The 25,910-nt window shown below is 40.9% G+C and overlaps 2 protein-coding genes across 6 annotated transcripts in view; both read right to left on the bottom strand.

The window, feature by feature from the left end:
- Positions 1–223: 223 nt before the first annotated feature.
- Positions 224–8,369, bottom strand: gfi1ab (growth factor independent 1A transcription repressor b). 2 transcript variants are annotated; one of them, XM_080431022.1, is made up of 7 exons: positions 8,300–8,369; positions 4,859–5,079; positions 3,765–3,923; positions 2,769–3,196; positions 2,124–2,261; positions 1,528–1,693; positions 224–1,288 (listed from the first exon to the last, which is right to left on the bottom strand). In XM_080431022.1, exons 2-7 carry the CDS (start codon positions 4,968–4,970, stop codon positions 1,101–1,103), a joined length of 1,191 nt encoding a protein of 396 aa, XP_080287148.1. In that variant the 5' UTR covers positions 4,971–5,079; positions 8,300–8,369; the 3' UTR covers positions 224–1,100. The 2 variants fall into 2 exon arrangements, with proteins under 2 accessions (XP_080287148.1, XP_080287149.1); XM_080431023.1 differs by lacking the exon at positions 8,300–8,369 and adding an exon at positions 6,555–6,607 and having other exon boundaries at positions 4,859–5,049.
- A 185-nt stretch (positions 8,370–8,554) lies between these two features.
- evi5b (ecotropic viral integration site 5b) overlaps positions 8,555–25,910 on the bottom strand; it is a 49,891-nt gene continuing 32,535 nt past the window's right edge. For all 4 annotated transcript variants that reach the window (XM_080431019.1, XM_080431018.1, XM_080431020.1 and 1 more), the window contains 4 exons: positions 24,105–24,251; positions 22,727–22,822; positions 13,433–13,528; positions 8,555–10,599 (listed from right to left, as the gene is read on the bottom strand). In XM_080431019.1, coding sequence (XP_080287145.1) covers positions 10,318–10,599; positions 13,433–13,528; positions 22,727–22,822; positions 24,105–24,251 — 621 coding nt within the window. In that variant the 3' untranslated portion in view covers positions 8,555–10,317. The remainder of the gene's footprint in view (positions 10,600–13,432; positions 13,529–22,726; positions 22,823–24,104; positions 24,252–25,910) is intronic.

Genomic DNA, 25,910 nt, shown 5'->3' with positions numbered 1-25,910 from the left:
TTTTTGAATTATTGGGACTACTAGGCTATATATAGCTATAATAGACTGCTCCATTTTTAAGGTTCAGTAGGCCTAAATTAAATGACATGATGTGAGGCGTAAAATTGGTTCTTATTGTCTGGAGATTTATCTCAATTGACCTCGCCAACATAAAAAAAATACCACTCTCAAAAACATTTTACTTCAAAACTTTTACTGCATTTTTAATTCAAACGACCACAGGACGTATAGGCAAAATAAATAAAATATCAGATTTTCATTTTATAAATGACAGCATGTGCGTATAACGACCAAATGTGCAAAAGAGAAAAATAGCATTTCATAATAAATAGCATTTCGCAGAATAAATATAGCCTAACCCTTATGTTTATTAAATCACACAGTCCTGTGCATGACTGTTTTGCCAGCATGTCTCTGGACTGAAAACAAAATGTCATTCTTTGGAGAGGCGCAGATTTTTTTCTTGGTGGTTATGTTGTCAATCCGGTTATGATGTGTCAATATTTTGGGTTTAGCAGGGATATACCCACCCATGGGCCTACAGCAAAATGTCATTACACTCAATCAGCATATGAGCAACAAACTCATTTGCCACCTTTAAAAACAGTTTTTTCATGTTCATTTGAATTCCATACTGTTTATAGCTTATATCTGGTTCTCTGGCGTCCATAAACATCTATATAGTTCAGTGGTTCTCATTCTCAACCTTTTCAGGCCGTGACCCTCAAAAATAATCATGTTTGAACTTGAATTGGGGACCCCCCCCCCCCTGATAAGCACTTGGAATTGTATTAGTTGAGGCATTACATTTCGTTTTCTAGTTTCAAAATGTTTGCCTCTTTCTTATATTAATTGTCAATTTGTCAATTTTTTAAAATATAGATTGTTGATTACCTTTGAAGCAGTAATGCAGTAAAAACAAATAATGTGGGGATCCCCCTGGGGGTCCCGACCCACAGGTTGAGAACCACTGATAGTTAATAGTGTTGCCGAGACCTCATGTGTTCATTTCAGTTCAGTTCAGTTCAGTTCAGTTCAGTTCAGTTCAGTTCAGTTCAGTTCAGTTCAGTTCAGTTCAGTTCAGTTCAGTTCAGTTCAATTCAGTTTGACAGTTTCAGTCCATGTTGCGTTTCTTTGTGTCTTCTCAGATCCACCTTCCGTTGGAACCCTTTGCCACAGAGGTCACAGCCAAACGGTTTGAAGCCCGTGTGTTTGCGGCTGTGCGTTATGAGGTTGGAGCTCTGGCTGAACGCTTTGCCACACACCTGGCATTTATGAGGCTTCTCACCTGAGGAACACAAATAAGAAACATAACATTAGGCTACTTCAACTTCTCATGACATACGTGGACAATTACGCACTTGGCTTTTCCAATTACGCACAGGTCGTTGTGTAATGTCCACTTAATAAATATTATCTTCTTCCCCCTCGGCGTTTGATTTAATAAATAACGTCCATTGAGGATGATTCTCTTCTTCCCCCTTTGAGGCATTTCTGCGTTTGATTTTTTTTTTAGGCTAAACTCACCGGTGTGGATGAACGTGTGTTTTTTCATGTCTGACTTCTGGTGGAACCTCTTCCCGCAGTACTGGCACGGATAAGGCCGCGTGTCCGAGTGGATGAGCAGGTGCGTGGACAGAGTGGACGAGCGCTTAAAACTTTTACCGCATATTTTGCAGTCGAAACTTCTTTCCTGAAAATGGGATTGGAGAGACGTGTTAATTATGAATTCAATTAAGTCAGTTAGAGGCTTTACAAGGCCTATATTTTTATTGTAATGCAGTGGTTCTCAACCAGTGGTCCGGGGACCACCAGTGGTCCTTGAGGGGGTTCCAGGTGGTCCCCAGCTAAATAATGAAGAGTTGGTAACCGAATGGACCCTTATAGATCTTTATTCTTTAACTCTTGAGAGCGTAAAATGAAACCAAATGGACCCTTATGGGACCATTTGGTTCATTCTGATAAGAGAAATAATCAAAGTTTTGGGTCTGAGAGGCTAAATCTCATCAAATGGTGGTCCCTGCCTCAAATGCCGAATAAATAATGGACAGTCCTTGATATGAAAAGGGTTGAAAACCACTGTTGTAATGCATTGCCTCTCTAAGTAACATGCCTGTCTGTACCTGTGAGTGCACTGCTTTGTGTTGTTCGAGGCTGACTGCGTGGCCAAAGGTTTTGCCGCACATATCACAGGCAAACGGCCGGGTCCCGCTGTGTGATCTGCGGACGTGGACCTCCAGTCCGTGGGGCGTCGAGAACACCTGGAGAGACAAGATGATTGAACACCGATGAGCATGATGAGCTATAAACAATGTCTTTCTTAAATTTACACAGCAAAATCCTATGTGTGTTCATTTTTCCATTTGTAACTCCAAGTGGTTCCCAAACTTTTTAGCTGAAGAGTTGAGACCCAAAAAGAGAAATTTGATGTCTCCCCAGGCCAGGACCCAAGCTAGGGAAAATAGCAGATCTACAAGCTCACGATGCCTTGCCATGTGATGCATCGTGAGCTTTTTTCACTATACTTCTTAAACATTTGTTGTCTAATGGAGATTTATTTAGGGATTCTTGGGGGGGGAATGTTTTGAAATAATTATAATTAAAAACAACATGGATATTTCTACTCGTGAGTCGTGACCCATGAAAATGTGTCTGCGACCCACAAATGGGCTCCAACCCAGTGTTTGAGAAACAGTGCTAATAGCCTATACTTTCAATGTTAAATTCACATAGGATTTCTCTTCTTTTTTTGTTGTTGTTTTCCTCACCTTACTGCACTTGACGCACTTGAAGGCGCCGGTGAGAATGAGCCTGGAGCAGAGCAGGTCGGACCCCTGAGCCTTGTTGTCACGATGATGAGGTTTGTCTGTAAACAACCCGGGACTTCTGTCGAACAGATTAGCGGCGTGGTGCTGCCTGTAATCACTGTAATGCTCGTCTCCCATCAGAGACCCTCTGTCCGCGAAGGCGCTGGGGTCGCCTGATGTGGTCCTGTCGCCATGATAGAACGCCTGCAGGGACGAGGGGCTCATCTCCAGATCCACGCTGTGATGATGGAACGAGTGCTGCTGGATCAGGTCCAGATGTCTCATGTCAGAACCAGCAGGGTAACCACGGTTCCACGCGTAAGGCCTGAAGGGAACCGCGAAGGGCTGCGTCTCATCCGCCGACGGTGACAGAGATTTCTCTGAATCAACTGTTCATGGGGAATAAAATGGACATTAGGCTATTAGTATTGATTGGTTGATTGATTGATTGAATACTTTATTAACAGTTTGCAAAAAAAGCACAGAAAGTGCAGTTCAATACAAAAGGATGCTAAAAGGATTACACCCAAGAAAGCGCTATGGCTTGAAGTTGTTTCCATTGGGGTCCATGTGTATTAAATTCTTCGAAACATTTAATGACAAACAATAATATACAATACTATGCAAAAACATCATATAAACGAGTATCAAGAAGAAAAATATGTAATATAAACAGTTCTTTATACTTATAAGTATAAATATTATTATTGTTATTATTATTATTGTTATTATTATTATTATTATTATTATTGGAAACAATATATGCACACATGTTGTGCATTTCAAAGTCCACCACATATAGGTCTACATTTAACAACTTTGTAAACAAAACAACACATTTAACATGACTAGGCGGCCTATACACATATCACACAAAATATATCATGATGAGTTCAATCAATTTCTCGAATTATCGATTATCTATTAAGTTTGTTCAGCAGGTGACAGTATATATACCAGGGGATGCAGAAGGTGACGGAGGCCGCCAGAAGTCCTCATAGTCCGGGGAACGACCACACACACTGCCGCCACAGCTTAGCGGGGACCCCGTGTCGACCAAGTGGGGGTCCGGGGACAGCGTCAACACATCACTGTCCTCCGGAAGCTTGTCGCTTTCTAAAAAACGGATGAAAAACCACAATGAGGAATTGATCAGAACAATATTATGTGCCAGGGTCCCAAGACCCATTAAAACTGGGAACGCATCTATGTGTAACCACTATTTATACTTTGGGCTATTAAAAAATAGCAGATCTTTATATGTTATTTTTATAGCGAACATTTGTAACTCAAATCTTTGCTTCATCTTTGAAGCAAAGACCTCATATCTCATTTTGGAGGTCCTTGACATGAAAATGTTTAAGAACCACTGATATAGTAACATATTGCTTTTTAGAAAACTGTTAGGATTTAGAAGACATTTTGTAGAATCGGAACCTCAGGCCTTAATGGGTTAATAATTTGCCCCACACTGTCGTGTAAATTTGTGATAGGCTATTCAACTTTTTTTTTTTTAAAGTAGGCTATTTTAGGCATTCTTCGATAAATGTTTAAATAAAATCGGCTGATGTTAACAGTCTTCAAAACACATTTAGGCTTATAAGCTTTTATGCATAATTGTGTGCGTAATAATTTAATCTATAGTCTATATCTTCAGAAAATTGTATGATTGGACTTATTAAAACGATTTCATATTTCACAAATTGAGTCATTGTATGGACAGCAAAATACACCTAATCCAAAGCCAAATACACCTTAATACATCATCAATCATGCTGATATAACTCAGAGAGTGTACAAAACCATTTGGTTCCATTTTGAACACTCTCGGAGTTAATGATTTTATTGTGCTTTTGATTGATTGATTGATTGATTGATTGATTGATTGATTGATTGAATACTTTATTTAGCAGTTTGCAAGAAAAAAGCACAGAAAGTACAGTTCTATAGGCCTACAAAGGGAAGCTAAAAGGATTAAACCCAAGAAAGCATGCTATGGCTTGTTTCCATTCAATTCATCGAAAGCACATTATTACAGGCTATTCACTTACCTGAACATATTTGAGCCAAGATGGTATCCAATCGATTGTAGTCATCCTCCAAAGTGCGCGGCTGGTGGTAACTGTGTGCCTTTTTACTCTTAACCAGGAATGAACGAGGCATGTTTCTTCGCTTGGCCTCTTCTGTGATGATGATGGTGATGATTCAGCAGCAATCAGTGTTACTGTTCCCTCGGATGGACCTGGTGGTGTGTGCGTTGTTGTTGTTAACCCTGCAAAGATTTGAACTCTACTGGTTTAAAAAGAGACGTGTGGTCAAATGATATATGAGATTTTACACTGAGAGCCGAGCATGCGCACACTGCGCCTCTCGCCTGCCAGGTGTTTGGGGACAGACAGGTGCCTGCGGTGTGGGTGTGAGCCTCTAGCTGGCCTCTAGAGCCTCTAGCTGGCCATTCATTGGTCCTTCAGTCCACGACGACCTGCAGGTTTCCTCAGAATCACACCTCAACCTTGCAGGCTGCAAGTCTGCGACCCCCCCAAAATAATCATATTAACTGGGGATTATTAACTGGGGATCCCCCCACCCTGATAAGCAATTGGAATGGTAGGAGTTGAGGTATTACATTTAGTTCCAAGGATAAATATTGTGACATTTTTAGATCGGCTATTTTCACAATTGTTTTTGCCTCTTTCTTATATTATTTGACCAATATTTCACCAGTTTTTATAGTATAGTTTGTTGATTACTTTTGATGCAGTGGCATCAAAAGTAGTCTTAAAGGTAGTTAAATTGTCTCTTCCCTGTCATCTGGGGACCCCCCAAAAATCCTGTGGGGACCACCCTGGGGGGCCCGACCCACAGGTTGAGAAACCACTGGGCTACGTAATAGCACGTCTCCAGGGGGACTCGAGGGCCGTGGCAATCAGGATAAGAGAGATAGGCTACACCACTTTATCAATGCGTTACTCAATCTAGATGGGTGATGGAGGGAGGGAGGGAGGGTAGGCAAACAGCAGGGTGCCGGGGCCCATCAGTCTGACACGAGAGAGCAGTAGACGCTGCGCTGTTGCAGAATTCATATTCATGCATTTCATGCAGTAATTCTGGACAAATATAGATCAGAATTAGCGTTGGATCAAGACTATCATAGGTGTATTGTATCGATTTTGACATTTGCATATCTAACAAAGTAAAAGTCAGACTCGATTAAATACATATCTATGATAGTCTTGATCCAAGGCTAGATCAGAATGAGAGATCAGCCTATAGCTCTGTGAATCCATCGAGGGCCTATTATTAGGCTATATTCTTTTGATCTATGGCCGGCCCGTGACAGACACTCTCCGTCTGCACGCCTCCGGTGCCGCAGAGCGTTTCGTATTTCTACACGGTGGTATTATATGTTGAGGAGGACTAGAAGGCCTCGAACAGAACAGAGGCGACCTGTTTTTCCATTCGCTCAGGACGTCGCTGATTACCTGCTTTGGCTCATTACGCACGGAACAATAGGGACAGCATGCACAAGACAGGGGCCACTCAGGGGGCCCTATATGGATGCAATCTGTACTTATACGCATTACGCACTGATAACTTCGTCTTTAATGTTGTTTCTTTTAATGAACAGTGGCCTATTTATAAATGGTTTGAAAATCGGTTATTTGAGGCGAGCGACGCGCGGTCGTACGGCGAAGTGTGAATTAGGCTGCGGATGCAGCACACTGACAGAACAAGTGCTTATTATACCTTATATGGTCAGAAGCAGAAGCAGGCATATCTCCCTATATGAAGGACAGGAAATCAAAGCTCCATATGTCCTGTGTTGATTAGCCTGCACACGCACGCACACGCGCGCGCACACACACACACACACACACACACACACACACACACACACACACACACACACACACACACACACACACACACCCCAGTGTCATCAGCATATCCTGTCAACATGCTGCTTAAGATATGACACTAAGGACGGACATGCAGAGAATCAGCCATTAGCTATTGCCACATTTTAGACGACAAAGTTGTTTTTCACGAGCTTCCTTTTTAACATTGTGTCTTTAAGGTGCTGCAAGTGATTTTCTTTCTTTCTTTTTGTCCTTCTTTTTGTTGTTAAAATAAGTGTTAAATTAAACAGCTCATAATAGGCCTATTTTAGCCGGGTAATCATTATAGACCTGTTATAGAGTTTTGTTCAGACAGGGGTCTCCCCATGCAGCCATCTATTCAGCTGTTTAGTTGCATAAACATAGACTAATAAGAGATGGGTAACTAACAATTGTATTCGATTAGGAGAGAACTCTAGGCTACAGGTAGCCTTGAATCAAGACGGTCATCGGTCATAATGATAGTCTTGTATCAAGGCTATAGGCTACAGGATTAGCCTAGAACATAAACAAGTGAATTTGGAAGTGATGAATAAAATATAAAAAACACGAGCAGACACAATTGGAACTGGAACACACATAACTAAATGATACATTTTCTCTGTGTGGGGTTCTCTCCCCTCATTTGATACAATTGGTAGCCTATTCCGACCCATGGAAATATATTTTAGTATTTTCTGTTTATCCTACAACATGAATTGAGAAACGAGGAGACCCGTTACTGGACGAGCAATATCAGACAATAGCCTATAGAGCTTTAACCTTTTAACAAGGCTTGTGTGTTTAAAAAAAAAAAAAAAAAAACTTACATCACCTTTAAAATGTCCCAGGCCCAAATACGTCTTTATGTTCAAATTAAAGAAGAATGGCCTATTATCTCGTTTGATTGTAGGCGGCTATAATAGCCTAATCAAGTCATTTCACAACGGCCACCCTTTTCTCGGGACCCCCAGTAGCCTAGTGCGAACATTGAAACAAACAGGAATAAATAAAATAAGAAAGAAAAAAACATAAGTTGCTATTTGTCAGTGGTGCTGAAACCTTTTCATGTCAAGGACCCCCAAATTTTTTTTCTTTTTTTTTAAATAGCAGCTCTACAAGCTATATCTGCTATTTTGAATAGCCAAAGAAAATCTAAAATTACACCTATGCAATCTGTTTTGGCTTCTATCCAAAACCAGCAAAATAAACCACTAGTGCTACATCTGGACAAAAAAAACAATTAGGCTTTAGTCTTCTTAAATCATAAATGCTATTTTCTACCTGGACATCTGATCGCAAATCCAGATAGTGATAGATATAGCCCAATTATAACAATTTTTTAAAATAAATTTAATTTGACCAAAGCCTATAATAACCTACATCTTGCTGATAATTCATGAGATTTGAACTGGGATTCATGTAGCCTAAGTTACGTTTAAGCAAAATGCTTCAATACCAAAAAGCCTACAATCAAGCCTCTGTAGCTTCTCTGGCATAGCGAATATATCATCACAGGCGACATAATGTGGGTTAGTCTAAGCACCATAGCCTTCTATGAAACAGAAATGTAGCAGTTTTTTTAATCAGCAGGTGTATGGTATTAAAACAAACCTGCGTTGATCCTTCAAACTGCCCGAAGAAGTCCAATGCCAATTCATGATGAAACACCCCACATAATAACCACATGGGACTCTCATAGTGCATCTCCAGAAGCCACTTCCTGAACGCAATCTGAATAACAATCATTTGTTGAGGAAGAGGGTGTTAACTAACTCCCCAGACACACTTTGCTGGCATTTACACAGTTCATTATTTCAGCCTGGGTCATGAATAGGTCAAATACTGCAAAAAGACAAGACCAAAGTAAAAAGTTTATCAAACTGTTTATTGTGAACTCATCACACAGGTCAATGTCAAGTTTTTGTTTTGCTTTTTTATTTTTTATTCTAAATGAGTGTGGTGACTGTCATAGTGTTAACGTATGCAACATGCGTCCATAAACTGCACTGCAGACTCAAAGTGCTATAAAGTGTTTCTCTCTCAAACAGCGACACAATTTCTTGTTTGTCGGCAGGGCAGGGGGTAGGTGGGTGTTGGTGGGGTATTCTTGTCATGACCCCCAAATGAAGATGATGACAGCGTAGACTTCAATGTGACAAGCCGTGGTTCCAGTCAGTGGCGTACCACTCCCATCTTCACTTACAAGAATTGGCTTAGTGTTCAGGTCGTTCAGAGAAAAACATTGATGGTCTGCTGGACCCCTGTCCTCCCGTATGAAATGGAGTGGAGCTGGCTTGTGGCTGACAGCACAGTACAGTGCCTGCTTTGGTAACACTTAATGTTCAATTCATCATCATTTGAAGAGCACATTCAATTTGTTGATTTTCTTCTGGATTGCTTACGATGTTCCCATGGACTTTCACACATTTCCGTGCAAATTTAACACACCAAACCTTTGACCGACTTGAGTCATGTTTCCAACTGAACAGTGGAGATGATATACGCTGTTTACCTGACTTTAAACAGAATTATCATTTTTTTAAAGGTAAGACTAAGAAATCTCATAAAAGCCACAGTATGTAGAAATCAGTCCCTGTAAACTGAATGGACAGTTCATTTTAACTAGTAGGCTATCACACTCTTTAAACCGCAAGCTGAAAGCTTCAGCTGAAGGGAACCTACGTCTGTTCCACTTTATGGGAAAATAAATCTCTGCTGCCCCCAGCCTTTAAAAAGAAACACACAATCTGCAGATCTGCACCATATTAAACTAATGTCCCTTTCATCTGACTTTTATAATACATTCTACACATTAGATATGCAATAATAATTCTTTAGATACATATTTTCAAGTTCAAATGGAATTGAAAAAACAACAAAACACATTTACATATATACATGGATGCAAAATTCACTTTGACCTCATGTTCCACCATCGCGGTGGAAGGCATGCGATACTGGCTAAGGCCGAACGTCACCACCATCTCAAGTCAGTAGCTTGATACCAGTTCCTTTGATGCTGGGCTCTCCAACATGCTCATCACAACTACATAGTGGTACACACAACCACTCATGTATTTATGATGTATTTCTGTGTCATGACGGTCGATTAGTAGTAAAAGGTGTCTTGGATGTCGACTTAAAAAAAGTGATTGAATGAAGTGTCATAAAGCATTATTGCACAGTCTCTTTCTCTGTGTTGTACCTAGTTGAAGGGCTTGGTGTGGTGTAGTTTGCCTATCACCCCCCCCCCCCCACCTCCATGGTAATCTGGCTGCAGGAGTCAGATTAGTTGCACAGTCTAAATCTAATTATTCTCTGCAGGAGCCAAAGGTGACGCACAGTCAGTGGTGATCAGGTACTGTAGGTGTCTAACATCCCAGAGAATAATAATAATAACAATAATAATAAAAATTAAGGACATCAAAAGCAAACAAACAGAAAAAAAGACAATCCATATGTGATTCTCGTGATATGAAATGGCAATGCATTCCGCTACAAAAATGCGACATTGTAGAAGACCTTGAATTCTCCCGTAGAACGGCTACCATGAGCCACCAGCATCCCCCCATCATCCCCCAGTGTGAGTGGTATCCTGGGTACAGACTCCGGCCGGCAGCTAGCGGTGGTCACACGGTGGTGGACTTGTGGCTGCCGTTGGAGGGTACGGTGAGGCGCAGGGCCTCCCCGTCCTCCTCTCCTTCACTGTCAGTGTCTCCCAGGTTGGGGTGCAGTCTGATACGGCTGCCGTTACCGTCGCTCCTCCGCTGGTGGTGGTCCTGGAGGGGGGTTACGTCGTCATCCGAGGAGTGGTACGACTCGTTGTCCGCCTCGTAGTGATTGACGATGTGAATGCCGTCAAAGGTGGGCTGGCCGGCCAAGCCCCCCCTCTGTCCTTTTAAGCAGCGAATCTGTGAAGAAGAGGGGGAGGGGCATTAGAAGCGGAAAGCCATGTGTTATTTGAACCACTTTCAACTGGCGTCCCTATTTTGGACAGGTTATTATAGCGGAATTCCTTTTTTTAAACTGCATGAACTAGCATATTGCTATTTTAACTTATCGTTGTATGACTAAATACTTTATATAGGGCTTAAGTAGTTAAACCTTAACTATGCAATGAGTTGTGAGAAGAAGAAGTTTGGGCCGTTATGTGACCTTCACACCTATGTCGCACCACTGATCCGACCGATATGCCCATATATAGAGTACTCTATCCGCCATTCCTTGTCCCCTTTATGCCCATATATGGAGATCCTTGATGTCATCAGTATATGCTCATATATGGGCATGTGACGGGGTCATAGTGATGGGCCGCCGGCCGGCCGGCCTCTATATATGGTTATGTCTGAGTCATAGTGATGGGATTCTATCCCGATCATAGGCCCACCGGCCGGGCCTCCCATTAGCTGATTTCAATATAGGATGACAAAAATAGGGACGGCAGGTGGAATGTGGTTAAACTGGAGGTGAAAAGGTGGGGATAGCAAATCAACTACACTTCTGAATTAGAATTACTGAGACAAAACATGCACAAACTGCTACAAACACCACCGTATGGTCAAATGTGGGCTGAGTGATCAGTGATGATGGAGTATCACCGTCAGAGAAGAGCAGGGATGAGCTTCACTAATGAAGTTGCATGCAGACAGCAAATCAGTCCAAAAAGAAATGGGGATGAAACACGTTTGGTCATTTAAAGCCTGATTTAGACTTAGTTGCGTGTGGTGCATTGGAAATAGAAGATCTACAAGCTTGTGACAAGTTGTGAGCTTGTAAATCGTCTATTCTCGGTGTGCGATATGATGAGCAACCAAGTATAAATCGGTCTTAACTGTGCCTTAAAAAAGTAACCTTTGTAATTGGGTGTTGGGCTGCAGAGCCCATGGAATGGGGACAGAGAATTCTAAATAAGTTCTGGATAGAAACACTGTGGTGGGTACAGGTACATCCCTGCTACAACTCACCTGCATCAGCCTGCCATGCAAAGACAGACATGTAGGAGGAAACGCATTCAGAGGGCCAGTTTAGACAAAGACACACTGGAACATCACACTTTGCCCTCATCTTTCTAAACTTGGCCTGTTGTTACTTCCTGTTACAATTACAAAGAATGGACACTTGCAATACTGTATCTTGGAATGTGATCGAGTGCCGGTTCCTTCTTTTTTTAAGTCATCATTTCTTGTTTCTGTATTTCAAGGTCGTTTTTTGTGTTATGTTTTTGTTTTGTTGTTGATAGGAATGGTCATTTATGCTATAATGTGTGTGAAACTGCAAAAAAAATTAAGTAAAAAATAAATAAACAAAAATAATTACAAAGAAACTGTAGGCCCAAACCTGAAATCAACATTTCTTGCTAACTGACTCAGGACCAGATTTAGCTTTAAGTTGTGGGAGGTTTGTAGCGGATGGTCATTTTTGCAACCGTTCCGATCCTCTCACCATTTCTTGCTAACTGACTCAGCACAGGGTTTAGCTTTAAGTTGTGGGCGGTTTGTAGCGGATGGTCATTTTTGCAACCGTCCCGCTCCCCTCACCACAAACACTTCAATCTGCATAGCAGGCCCTTCTTCTCACGAGCATACCACCAGGCCTGAGCCAGCCGAGGGGGATTAACATCCTGGCTGACTGCACCACACTGCGTCACTGCACTGCCTTGATATGGGCACAACATGATTTAGTGCTGCACACACTAACCACAAGCCTTTTATTGAGAGGGTTGCTTTCCTTTAGCAGGAGGCGGTAAAATTAAATTAAAAGGTAGGGTAAGAGATATTTTTGGGGGTTTTTTTTGTTAAAAAGGTTAAAGTACTATATTCTGATAGAAATCATTGCTACAGAGCGTTTGTTCGGTCACAGGGGTCTCTCCAGCTCTTTAGTAAACAGAATATAGTACATTTTCAGGTAGGTGACGAAATTTAAGCCAATCAGGAGAGAGCACAGAAACTGAACAAACACTCTATAGCAATGAGTACTATCAGAATATAGAGCTATTTAACACTTATTTTAACCAAAGTAAATCACTTACCCTACCTTTAAATATGAAGACATCCCACCTCGAGAATAATGGATCTACTGAAAGACACGTTTCTCTGCTACAGTTTAGAAAGCTGTAGTAACACTTTTAAGTGCGTTTGTACTTCAGAAATATGTAATCTAATTATGGTCAACTTCACACAGCGTGTAAAGTAATTAAGTTGAAATCCATGGTAACATTTCTTGCAAGTCAAAACAAAAATCTACAAGTCTGGTCAATGGCTTACTTTCAAGATTATATGCACTTGCATAAGTAAAATGAGTACAATTCTTGGTTTTGGTTCCTCAACATTGTAACAGCAATAAACAGCAATTCAAAATTATATAGCCATTATGTTGGAATACTTATATTGGGTCCACTCTTTGTATTGGATATTACTATACGACAGAAAATATATACTGTATGTTCACATACCAATATGATTCTGTTCTACCTGGGCATAGCGTCTCAAAGCGGCCCTCGTAAACAGAGTATTCGGTTGTGCGACTGCGGATGCTATAGTGAGGGGTGTGTGCTGCATACTCCGCGCAGGAAGTTGATGGGCGTAGTTAACACTTCAACAAATCTATATGTTGTCCTCAAAGTAAACCCAAAATCTGAGCAAATTGTGAAACATTCTGACACAAATAGATCTGCTTACTGTACCTGTGTGTCAGTACTAATGCCTGATAGGTTCAAGTTGCACACAGTGGTTCTATAGGACTCACCTCATGTTTGAGTTCTCCTATCTGGTCCTTCAGGTCACGGATGTACTGGCTTGAGTCTGTGCGGTTCAGTTGACCTTGGACCTTCCCTTCTTCTTTCTATGTAAATGAACAAAAACAAACATACTAAATGTCTTTATGTCTCACAAAAGGCAATGTAAACCAAATAATTCTATGGAACTGAATGACAGGTGGATAGCCCAAATGGTGACAATGCTGACAATAACCAGAGATTCTTGAGCGTTTTTGTTTATGTTGGATACGTGGATGGAAGTATGCTCATGAGCATGAACGAAACTAAATGAATGTCGAAACTAAAGGGACATGACCAAGGATTGGATATACAAATACCTAAGGACACACAACTGTAGAAAGGCCATAACACACTTGTGTCCTTGCATACCGCAACTACGGGTTTTAGTAAAAAGCCAAAGCTACAACTAGTAATGGAAAGACTACAACATGGGTCAAAGAAAACAAATATAAAGATAGTATAGGCGGATTACTGCGCACACAGTAGCACCACAAACGTCCCTTTACTGTACATAAATATGTCTGCAGACTACAGTTCCAGCTATCAGGGGAAACCTGGCACAGCATTTTTGCCATTTGTGCTTGATTTCCTCTAGAGGCCCTGGGGATGAAGCTCGTAGCGAAGTTCAACAGCCAAAAGAAAAAAGAAAAAACTGCCTGTGTGATGTTTACCTTCTTCAGCAAAGACATCTGCAGCTATAGGAGACAAACAGTTTATTTCAGACCTCAAAAATCACACCCATGAAGCCACCAGTTGACACAGCGGGCCCAGTGAGTGAGGGCAAACCACAGGCAACAGCTTGGAAGACAGAGAAAAAAAAGGGAAGCTGTACGCACACTATGCAGGGGTGGGGTATCTAGGGCAGGGAGGTGAGATTGTCACCTCTGCCTGGTCGCCAACACCCGAAATATAGACGGTGGTGGGGCGTCGGGGGAGGTTGATTCCTGTGGGGTCCTGATAGTGTTCTTTTTTTGGGGCCCGGGACCAATCTAAGCGGGTGATGTTATTCCAAGAATCTGTGTTGTTTTTGAGGTTTCCTCCCCCTGAAAGCACAGTTAACGATAAGGGGCAGGCAGTTAATGAAACTTCCTTGTGCTCAGCTGCATGAATCACCAGGTGTCAAACTGTGGCCAGGGACGCCAAACGTCTGAAAAGTAATGGCTTCCTCACCCTCGCTACCCCCAAAAACTGTTTCCATTCAATTCAATTCCGACTAATGAATGACGGCAAGCTGTTGAAAATCTGGAAAAAATAACGTTTCGACTGAGACAAACTCATGTCATGTTAAAGAATGAAGAAGATAATCACAGGAACAATATTTGGCTGTGATAAGCGGAGAACAGCTGTGTTGCAAAACTAATTATAAAGAGTCCTTAGCAGTGGCTAAACAAACCCGCCTCACTTTCCCCGTTTAATTCATCCTCCATCATGTGGCCTTTTGTTTTGATTGAGACGTTCGCTTCTCGCTGCTGATTCAGAGCTTATACTGATAGGAAGGCCCGTTACAAAAACTGAGTGCAAACTCCACCCAGCTGGCATGCCAATGCCCGCCCAGGGTAAGGGCAAGGGCCCTTAAATGAGTGCACCCTTTGATGGCCATGACAGTATGACGTTGGACTGTTCTGCACATGTAGGAGGTACAGCGCAACATCACAGGATATTTGAACACCAGAGATTGAGACCAGAATCAATTGTTAGCATTATGATGTGCTTTTATGAGTGTTCAGTTGCTCTTCGAGTCATTTATGATGATTTCAATTCCTTTGCTCTTTATCTTAAAACAGTTACGATAGTTTAATCTTTGTTTCACAAGTGTGTCATTTCTCAGAAAGAGCAGCAACATTTTTTGAACTGTTACTTACAAAATAAACATATATACATATTGTATTATTCCTCTTCAAAACCAAAGCCTTCTACTGGACACAAGCTAGGATGTTAACTTGTAGCTAGTGCTAGCTATGGTTTAATAAAATAACTACTAGTTAACACATCACTTTAGGTAAGTAAGCAACAACTGTCTACAATTCTCCCTTAATGCCGGGTAACGGAAAAACAGTGATTATCACTTTAAGACTCAAATCTTTTACATAAATCTCTGAGCATATCATCGAAACCTCAAACTAAATCAAGCATGTATCCAGTGTATCTCTGCATGATAGGAAGTGGTTTGTGATGTAGATATAGAGATTCTGAGCTGTGGTGTTCATAGGTTACAGGCTATATATACGGCTACTTCTGTGTCTGTTACAGTTAGGACAGCTTAGTTTGAATGACAACGTCTTGAATTTTTCTGATATAAGCTGTGCAAAAACAAACTTTAATGAGTTAAATAAATCTATAGCTTCAAACCACACATTGCATTAGCAGATATACATGCTAACAACGCATAACGCTGCACCATGTTTTTAGCTTGTAGAACGGCTATTTTTGGTGTGGGACACCCGCACGCAATCAGGTATAACTAAGGCTTGGGGCGACCCGATTTGGAGTTCTCAAATTCTGCCCGAACCCGACGAGTTCGGGACGAAAATGTATGCTAATTGATCGGGCCGGGCTTGGGCTGCAAAAAAAATAAGAAAATTCAGTTTCGTCTGTGTGACTGCCGATCTTTTTATTGGAAAGGCTGCATGCAGGCAGCAGAGAAAAGCCAGCTGGCCTGGCAGCCTGGCCCGGTTTGGACCGGGCATACATTTTCAGGCCTGTTTAGAACTCTGATCTGATAACCGAGTGGTTAGAGTGCATACCACATTGGCTCTAATCCCCGACAGTGAGTCCCCGGTTCGATTCACGGCCAGACAAAATCCCATGCATCGTTACAGTAGAGCATACACAGTACCCACAGCATGTTGTGCAGGTACCAAAACCACAGACCAAGAACTCAACCCTGACACAGTGATTTTGCAATAGCTCACCAAGAGTTTGGTTTACAGTGAAACAAACTGTTCATGCAGATAGGGAGGAATTAAATAAATACCCACATTTAATGCTGATAATACAACCTTATCGAGTCAAATTAGATACACTGCATTTGATGTTATCGTTACCCAAATGAGAGTTCTTTGCACAGATCTGAAAGAGCGTTGAGGGCGGTAGTGGTAAATTTTGGTGTTGCATGTTTTTGCTCCATCTCCTAGTAACAAAACCTCAGACCACACTTGTGTGATTGTGTGTGCCTGGGTTGAGGAGGAAGGGGTTTTTATTTTTTTTCAGTGCTGCTGTGTCTTTACATATTTTTTTATAGTCTGGGCTTACGGTGGAAAACGTTGCTCTCTGCATATACATTTGTATGCATGAGGCCGATAGTCATGCATTTAAAAATAGCAATTTACTCAATCTGCTCACAAACAATAAGTCGGCAAATTCATTGCATCCAACAGCGATCAACCTCACTGAAGAAATTCTTAGTTGGTTGCTTGAGCCTAATTGTGAAGTTCTGCTGGTTTCATTGATTTCTTTTCAAATGTGTCTTCCAAGATTATCACCCATGTGCCATTGTGTACAATGCAACAATGATTTATTTATCTTATGTTTAACCAGTTAAGCCCTATTTTATCCTACTCACAACCCTTTGCATTACATTCTAAATATATAGGGCTTAAGTGGTAAAAAAAAAAGAAAGAAAGAAAAAAGCGTATTCGGTGTTGACCCCCAGGGTTTCATGAGGGTGCCAGCATTTTAATTTACTAAAGCATGATTTGGGGAAAAGATCTCCCCCTTGCACCTTGACTTCAATGTGAAAGTAAGTATGACATTAGGTACAACTATTTGCATAAGGGAATATTCAAAACGCAAAATACAGGTATGACAAGCTCAAATAAAAGAGAAGCCTTTCGGTTTCGCATACCTGACCTGAAATCACAGATGAGACGAATAAGGATCAGAATTTAACCACATGAACCCAAAGGGTCCCCATTCTGTAGCGAGCATTCTGTGAAAATAGCAGATCTACAAGCACTGTGAGTTTGTAGCTATCTTCGGCAAAGATAACTGTTGGAGCAGAAAAAAGAAACCATTATAGAGCCCTGGGAGACCCCAGTCAACCAAGTACTGCATAATGTTTGTCTCCAGTGAAAACTGCTGTACTACGGTACTTTTTCCTAACCGTATGTTTGTTCTTGAGACAACTTGAAGGTTTGCTGTGTCACTTAAAGGAACATTTTGCCTTTTTCCCCCCAAAAATCAGCACCATACTGTACGTGTGTCCTCACAAAGGGGACGGTGCCATTTCTGTCTCCATCCTCAGTGTCTCAGAGGTGGGCTGTGGATGATTTGAAAATGTACCTACCGACAGTGGTAATTTCATACAAGATTTCAAACATTTATTTTATTTAGTGATGCAAGCTGACATTTCAGCATGCTAACTTTCAAGGAAGAGAAAGGCTGTCCTTTCTATTAGCTTGGAATCCATTCCCCACCGATGATGTCATCGGTATCTGAACAGTCCCCAGAAGCAGAGCAGGTAGATGGAAATGGTGCCATCTTAGAATGAGCATTAGTGAGGACCAATTTCAATAAAGATAGGGTTAAAAATGGGTGACGTGTTCCCTTAAGGAAACTAAATGCATGTATTGTGCCTTATAAATTCACCTGTTGGTGCTACTGATCACAGCTGTAACCTTAACGCTGCACTATGTTACTTTCCTCTTCTACCCCCGGATTTGAACCCGGATCTCCTGCGAAAGTGCTGAGATATTTACCATTGAGCTAATAGAGCCAGGGGATAAATTTAATCTCGACCTTGGTCAAAAAAACATGTCAAACCAGAAACAGGATAGTGTCAAAGGTCATGTCTCACCTAGACACAGGATCTAAATATCTCAATAGAAGAGCAGGGAGACAAAATACAACCACCCCAATTGTATAAGTTATATTGTATTAACATACTCAGATTGGACAAAATGACATTGTATTCATTAAAAGAAAGTTACATAGTGCCGCTTTAACCTATGGGAGACGTATATTGAGAGTATGACACACTTACTGTGCTCCATCTACCTTTTGCCTTTTTATTTACCCGGTTAATTAATTTTTCATACTGTTTTGTTTTCACTAATCCTACTACTTTAATTGAAATGACCTCCAAAATATGTCCGGGGTTGCTCAACACACGATCACTCCATTTGCCCCGAAACTTGCCACAGACTGTTAATCAGAGCTCTGGCTATAATATAGGCTTCTTTCCCCGCCTTCAATGTACTTACGGTTAATATAAAACTACATTTCCTACTACATCTTAACATATTAGCCACAGCACCTTTCCTTCTTTCCGGCCGCAGTATCTTTTTATTCGATTAGTCGATTACCATGATGATGACTCATAACCATAAGGACTTTCCAATGCAGCTACCACTACCAAATATGGACTGTGATGTCTAACTTCAATGTGTCATCATGGTATCGGGCCCTAACAAATCAGTCGTCATATATGGCCATACACTTTTTTGTCCGGGGTTGGTCAACACACAAACACTCCACTTGCCTCCAAATATGGACTGTGATGTTTAACCTCAATGTGTCATCATAGCATTGGGCTTTAACAATTCTATCCTATCCTATCCTAATCCTACTACTTTAATTGAAATGACCTCCAAAATTTGTCCAGGGTTGGTCAACACACGAACACTCCACTTGCCCCGAAACATGCCACAGACTGTTGATCAGAGCTCTGGCTATTATTTAGGCTTCTTTCCCCGCCTTCAATGTATTTACACATTGTACGGTTAATATAAAACTACATTTCCTACTACATCTTAACATTTTAGCCACAGCAGCTTTCCTTCCTTTTGGCCGCAGCACCTTTTTTTCGGCCTAGATGTGAGGGCCAAGCGGCCCAAACCTCTAGTCAATTTAATAGAAATATTAGTAAAAATATTAGCTGTATTTGTGTGAACAGTGTCACTTAATCATATTTTAAGCGTAGTTCTATTATGTATCACAATCATCCGAACATTATCTTTTTTACGGCGTGGCTAAAGAACAAGGCTTCTCTCTTTGAGTGTTTGCGGTTTTCCGAGGTTAAGCATGACCAAATAAACAGTGCATATCAAGAGCCTTGGCCACAGCAACTGTATCCAATATGGTACTGCAACTGACGTCAGCACTTGATTGAAGCAAATGAAACCAACCCTCTGATTTCTCCATATCAGCTATGGTTTCAGAACAAAACATTTGATTTATTTTAAAACCCATGTCATTCAAAACTAAAGTGAAACTTAATGGGGTTTAAACAGAATACAAAGCCTCTTTCCCCCCTTAACATGCTGCTTGATTTGATATTACTAGACCGGTGCGGCCTACTCTGGAACGATGCAAGTTTGAAAAGCATGCCCCATCCAGTTATTCAATACTAATGTATTAGTGGACTCTAATATATGTACGTATTTTTTGCTTTTTTAAATGGACCGAAAATAAAGATTCTGTTCTATCTATAATACCCATTGTGCACGGTCAGAGTACCCGTTGTACCCATTTGTCTGTCTGTGTCCCTTTTAGTTGGCACTCCCTTGGGACTAAGCGCCGAATTTGAAGTCGGTCAGTCGGTCGTACATCTCGAGATACGTGGGGAAATGGCCCATGGGGATTCATAAAGATTCCATTTGGCCAAAGGAGACATAGACCATCACAACACTAGTCAATGCAGGGACGATGCCATCTAGATTTTTCCTGTATGGTTCGCCTTCACCACTGAATACTGCTTTGTGATTCGTCTGGCTTTGTTTACAAACTGCATACATACAGCAGTAACTTATTATCGAGAGTTAAAGATTGGACAGGGAGGCCATGCTGTTAGGCTCTTGTGTTGATGCAGCATTGAACAAAACATTATCTATCCTCATGTGGGACTGCTCGGTCAAATCTGTCCCAATTATTTTGTAAAAGTGATCCTTGTTGTTTATATTAATTAATGTTAACTACATACCATGAGGATGACTAATGTAGGCCTGTGGTACGTTTGTCATACAGCTACTATGAGATGGGTCAAACATCTTGTTAAAAGTTTTACTATATTCAAATATATATAATAATTTTAAACTTTCGGGCTGCAGTCAGGATCTTTGCTCTTCCTTCAGTTTATTATTTGTTATTTACTGACAAAAAACTTTCTTAACAGGGCTTTTTAGAATGCTTGGAGTTCTAATATTCAATCCACCTATGAAATGAAAGTACTACCGTGTCTGTCAAGTAACAGCATATGCATGCAGCGACTTCCGATTGCAACAAAGGAGGTGCAAAGATAAGACATTTACTTTTGGTCACATTTGAATGTTAATTTTCACTTTTCTTTTCTTTTTTACAGTTCAATATTAGATTATGGAACCATTGTTTGACAACTTTATATCACCTTATGTTTTTGCGTCATTATTGCCTAAACAAATTTACACACACATGATTTAGTCGACTCATTTCAAGAAAGACCACAGACTACCAGTCATGAGACAGTTGACTAATTTCAGAGAAAGAGCACCGTCTACCTTGTGTCAAGTCCAATGTTTGTCATTGCTGTGGGGTGCCAGGGTTGATGTGGTGGGGAGATTGTACCCACAAACTTTAATGACCTACTTAATTTCGCTTGCTGTCTACTTTAAATAATTTTAAAAATTACTGTTGTCAACTACAGTAGTACTGTAGGTGTCCTACTCAACCTGGTTGCTGGTGTCGTGTAACACCGGCTACTGAGGCAATCCTAATGCTGGGAGTTCAATGTGTAATCCATCAGTATTGTTTCAGGGATGGTGATGGATCTGGAACCTTCATGTGTTTTGGTCGCCCATATTATGTGTGGCGTTACATTTGCTTAGGGGTAAATAATGGTTTCTGCACTCTTGTTTGATGGGACTGGTAGATGTTATCCAACTGTCCCAATTACAAATACAAAAAGTAGAGCTGATGTCAAACTGGTTCCACTGAGTGCATACAAATATTGTTTAATGCCCTAATGCAGATTTATGGAAGTTTAACAATAAACAGCATCTGTGTAACAGCGGAAGATGCAGGTGGAAAACAGCCTTTTAAGATGTGTGCTTTTACTTTTAAGTCTTTTGGTCTTTGCTGCGCTAATTAGTACATAGAAACTCACCCTGACAATGTCACTACTTATCCATATACCACATACCATTACTGTCCTCGTAAAATTCACCGCTTTCAAACTGGAGATTTTTAAAATATTTTTTTTATGCAATGTTTTTAATTTATTTTCTAGAATAGCAAAAATAGCATATAAACAAGCTCACAACGCCTCACGATATGATGCGTTGAGCTTGCAGACTGGCTATTTCTGTTTTTTGTTTTATATAATAGGGCATACTAAGTAATTTCATTACCATTCTGTGACCTCAGTTTGATAACTGATAATAGTGGTTAATATAATAGCTAATACTTTTGATTATCCGTGTGTCATGGCACGTTACATTCTGTAGTAAGAGGCAACAGTGTCATACAGATCAAAGTTTTCTTGCCCACCCAGCAGCCGTGCAGAACACACATTACTTACCCCACCTTCTTCCTCACATCAATGAAGACACTAAAAAAAGACGCGGCCGCTTGAAGGTACAACCATACCGGACGCGATAAAAATAAATCGCGTCACTTCAATCACGATAGCTGTGTCGGTCTATTCAACTGACATTTTGTGACTTTGGTCGCAGGCTGCAGGAAGCATTGGCAATGTGTAATATAATCAGGTTGCAGGGTTTGATTTGTGAAAACAAAATGAGGATGGGACCACAAATAGCGAAAATAGCTATAAGCTCACAAAGCGATGCGACGCATTGTGAGCCATTTTCACTATTTTGAAATTAAAATTTAGAAAAGACACAAAAATAATCAAAAAGCTGAGGCATGTTTCAGCAAATGAGCACCACGCGTGCTTACCAGAGACAAACAAATTAATTCTCCCTCTCTCTCTCTCTCTCTCACTAGTCCAAGTGTTATATCAACAGCTCAGGAAATCCACACACAACAACGAACTACTATTCCAAATGGGTCCTGCATCAGATGTCGCTCTGTTTGCCTCCATGAAAATCGCTCGAGTTGAAACTTTTTCAACCTGCACGATCCACTTCGCTTCGGGCGCAGAAACAAAATATTTCTCGATGTCGCATCTTTGCGCCGACTTGATATCGAATCGTGTAGCGTCCGTCGTGAACGCACCTCGACTCTGCATCTTCCATCTTGAAGATGGGCTACGGCTCAGACTGGATTGTAACATGCCACACACAGAGGGGGTGGAGCAGCGAGATAATAAGATAACAGTATTGAAATACCTGGATCTCAAGTTCTGATATCTGTTGCTGGAGTTCAGCCATAGCAGCGATGTTGTCAGCTTCTCGCAGCCTCACTGCCATCACCTCCTCCTTGCTCTGCAAGAATAAACAAAACATAAATAAATAAATAAATACAAAACGTAAAAACACAGGGTTCCCATCATTTTTAACAATGAATTTTCAAAACTTTTCCATAACTTTCCAAAGTATTTTACCCCATTTCCAGGCCTATAGCAATCATACAGTGCAATAATGAGACTCTTAAACCAGTGTGCCATCAATGCACCAAGACAGACCCGAGCGAAGGCGTCATGTGACAAAAAGAACAGATCTACAAGCTAACAACGTATCACGTAGCACTGCATTTTACCATGTTGCATCTTTCACGTAATGTTGGACAACATTTTCTTTATTTTGTTGCTGTCGGGCAGAAACCTCTTATCTCCATATTTGAACTTTGTTTTTTTTGTAAATTAACGTCCTACTTGATCATACTACAGCGTCACACAAAAGTAGCAAAAGTAGCAGATCTGCAAGCTGGAAACGCGTCGCTTCACGCCGCGTTTCCGGCTTGTTGATCTGCTACTTTTGCTACTTTTGACTTTGAGTGGAAAGTTCCTTCCTGCCCACTACTGCGGAGACTAGAGGTTTGAATGCAGTGGTCGGGCAATCCTAAAAACTAAATTGGCCGTTTTTGCGGGAGCGAAGCCAGACGGGGAGGGTGAGCTTTGCTGTTGCACTAGCGATTTCTACAGGTTGGTCAAGGGTGCCTCCTAGCAGGGGTGCTGAAATATTAGGAATCGCGTGTTCCTCCGCACACGCTAAAGGTCCGTTCCGGTAAAGTTCCTCATACTGGCAGGTGAAAAGAAGAGGCAGACGATTCCCTGTATATCAGAGGAGGCATGCAGTTTCAATACCTAACCTAGGACCAACCATTGTGGGTCATTTGTGATAAGATACATCAAGTATGTGGGGAAATCAGGGAATCGGCTTAGTTAATACATTACGGGGGGAAAGGGGAAACATTAAAAAAAATAATTAAAAGGAAAGAAAATCTTCAAAAATAGCAGAGCTACAACGCGATGCATTGCGAGGTCGTAGATCGGCTATTTAGATCGGCTATAGACATTTGGTAGAGGGAAAAAAAGGAGGGGATCAAGTATAGACTCCTGGGTGACCCCAGTAATCAAAGTGGTTAACAGCACAATCATTTGGTATTTACAGTCCTATATAATATAGCTAGCAATCAGTTTTTGGATCAGGGACAATAAAATATACTCAGATAGGTGCTTCAGTTTTCGTTTTGATCATCAGAACTATGGCATTTTGTCCTACATTAACAGGTACTAAACGCCATCACTCAGCAGCAGACTTGTACCTTGCATTCAATCTCAGCTTGCTTCCTCTTGATGTCCTGTAGTTGCACGTGTAGACCTTTATTTTGTGCCGTGAGTGTCTGCACACGCTCCTGGAGACTCCTCCCCTCCTGCTCGGCCCGCCGCAAGTGGTTTCCATGAATCTGATTCTGATGATGTGCACACAAGAGTTACATTATGAATAAGTGTTCAAATGTATTATATAATTTTGTGGATTAATCTAATGGCTCTCATAACACTGCCTTTGTTAGGAAAGCTCTTAATACTTAAAAAGAAAAAGAGAGAAAAAAAAACATGTTTCAATTTACACTGTTGGAAACATTGGACTTGGAAGATGACTGATGCCCTCTGGTGGCCATTACCCAACAGTGCAACTAGGCCAGTCATTCTTTCTTTTAATGGTGAGCCAACAATGTATCAATTAATAACATTTGCAACGAACAAATAAAGCAAACAAAAGACTGATAAGTGTACAAATGTACCAAATGGACCCTTAGCCATTTTGTACACTCTCAGAGTTAGATGAACTATCAGGATTTGACAGTGAATGGTGGGAAATGGTGGAAGGGAAAGCTTCACCCCAAGCACGATAACTATAACGATAATTATGTGAGCGTCCACACCGAAGAACGATATGCTCTTGTAAACAGTGGTACCAAACGCACGCTGCATTGGAGTGCACACAGAGGTGGGAGAGATCCCGGACTCTGAGGTGCTGAAAGACATGCAATAGCATATGGATGGATAATCTGACTCTGTATAAATAATCTGATAATCTGAAGGAGGCGAGATAATTAGTTGTAGGCTATTCCTGTGGTAATGCCAGTTAGCCTACCCTACCAGCTAGCGTTAGCTATTCATAATCGTCTCCTCATCTTTGTCCATAATACACCTCACTGATGTGATTCCGAGGATGAGTGAGACCGATTGCATCCCATATTATGTCCTTCTGATGGGTTTGAATGGCTGTCAAGTGTTTGTTTAGTTCATAAAAACGCTCTGAAAGTGATCCAAAAAGTGATATCGGTCACGGTTAGCGTTGTCGTTATAGTGTGGACTCTGCCGTCCACTTGAGTTAGATCATTTAACCCATTAAGACCGGGAACGCATCTGTGTCATTTTAAGATTTCTTTGGCTATTCAAAATTAGCAGATCTACAAGCTCATAGTGTGGCACCGAGTGCCGCGCTACAAGCTTGTAGATCTGTTATTTTTTTTTAAATCGGGAAAATGTGTGCAAATCTTTTTTTTTTAAGCGAACATTTTTAACTCAAATCTTTGCTTCTGGGGGGTCCCTGGAACAAAATATATTGAGATGGGGATCCGCGGCCAAATACATATCATTTTGGGTGGTCGGGATTTAGACGACATTTGTAGAATCCCCAGAAGCAAAGATTTGAGTTGACTTTACTTTAATAATATATATATTCTACTGTGTATATTTTATTTTTTATTTATTTTTTGACTTGTTTTAATTTTTCATTGCAATTGCGTCTTATTTGTTTGTATTGTCCTTTGTGTTAATGGTACAATAAGATACCAGGGTTGTGGCTTTTTCGGAGCGGGAACTTTGGGGCTGTGGGAGGGGTAATATACATTCACTGTTTTTGTATGCCTTTTGTTAATGACCTGTATGTGAAAATATAAAATAAAGAATGTTCGCTTTAAACATATATATATATTAAAAGATTTGAACAAATGTTCACGATTTTTCAAAAATAGCAGATCTACAAGCTCATAGCGCAGAACTCAGTACCGTGCTTTGAACAGCCAAAGAAATCTAAAATAACACAGATGCTTTCCCGGTCT

This window comes from Gymnoscopelus braueri, assembly GCF_963280865.1.
Source record: "Gymnoscopelus braueri genome assembly, chromosome: 6".
NCBI lineage: Eukaryota > Metazoa > Chordata > Actinopteri > Myctophiformes > Myctophidae > Gymnoscopelus > Gymnoscopelus braueri.
This window is presented reverse-complemented; position numbering and strand designations above follow the sequence as displayed.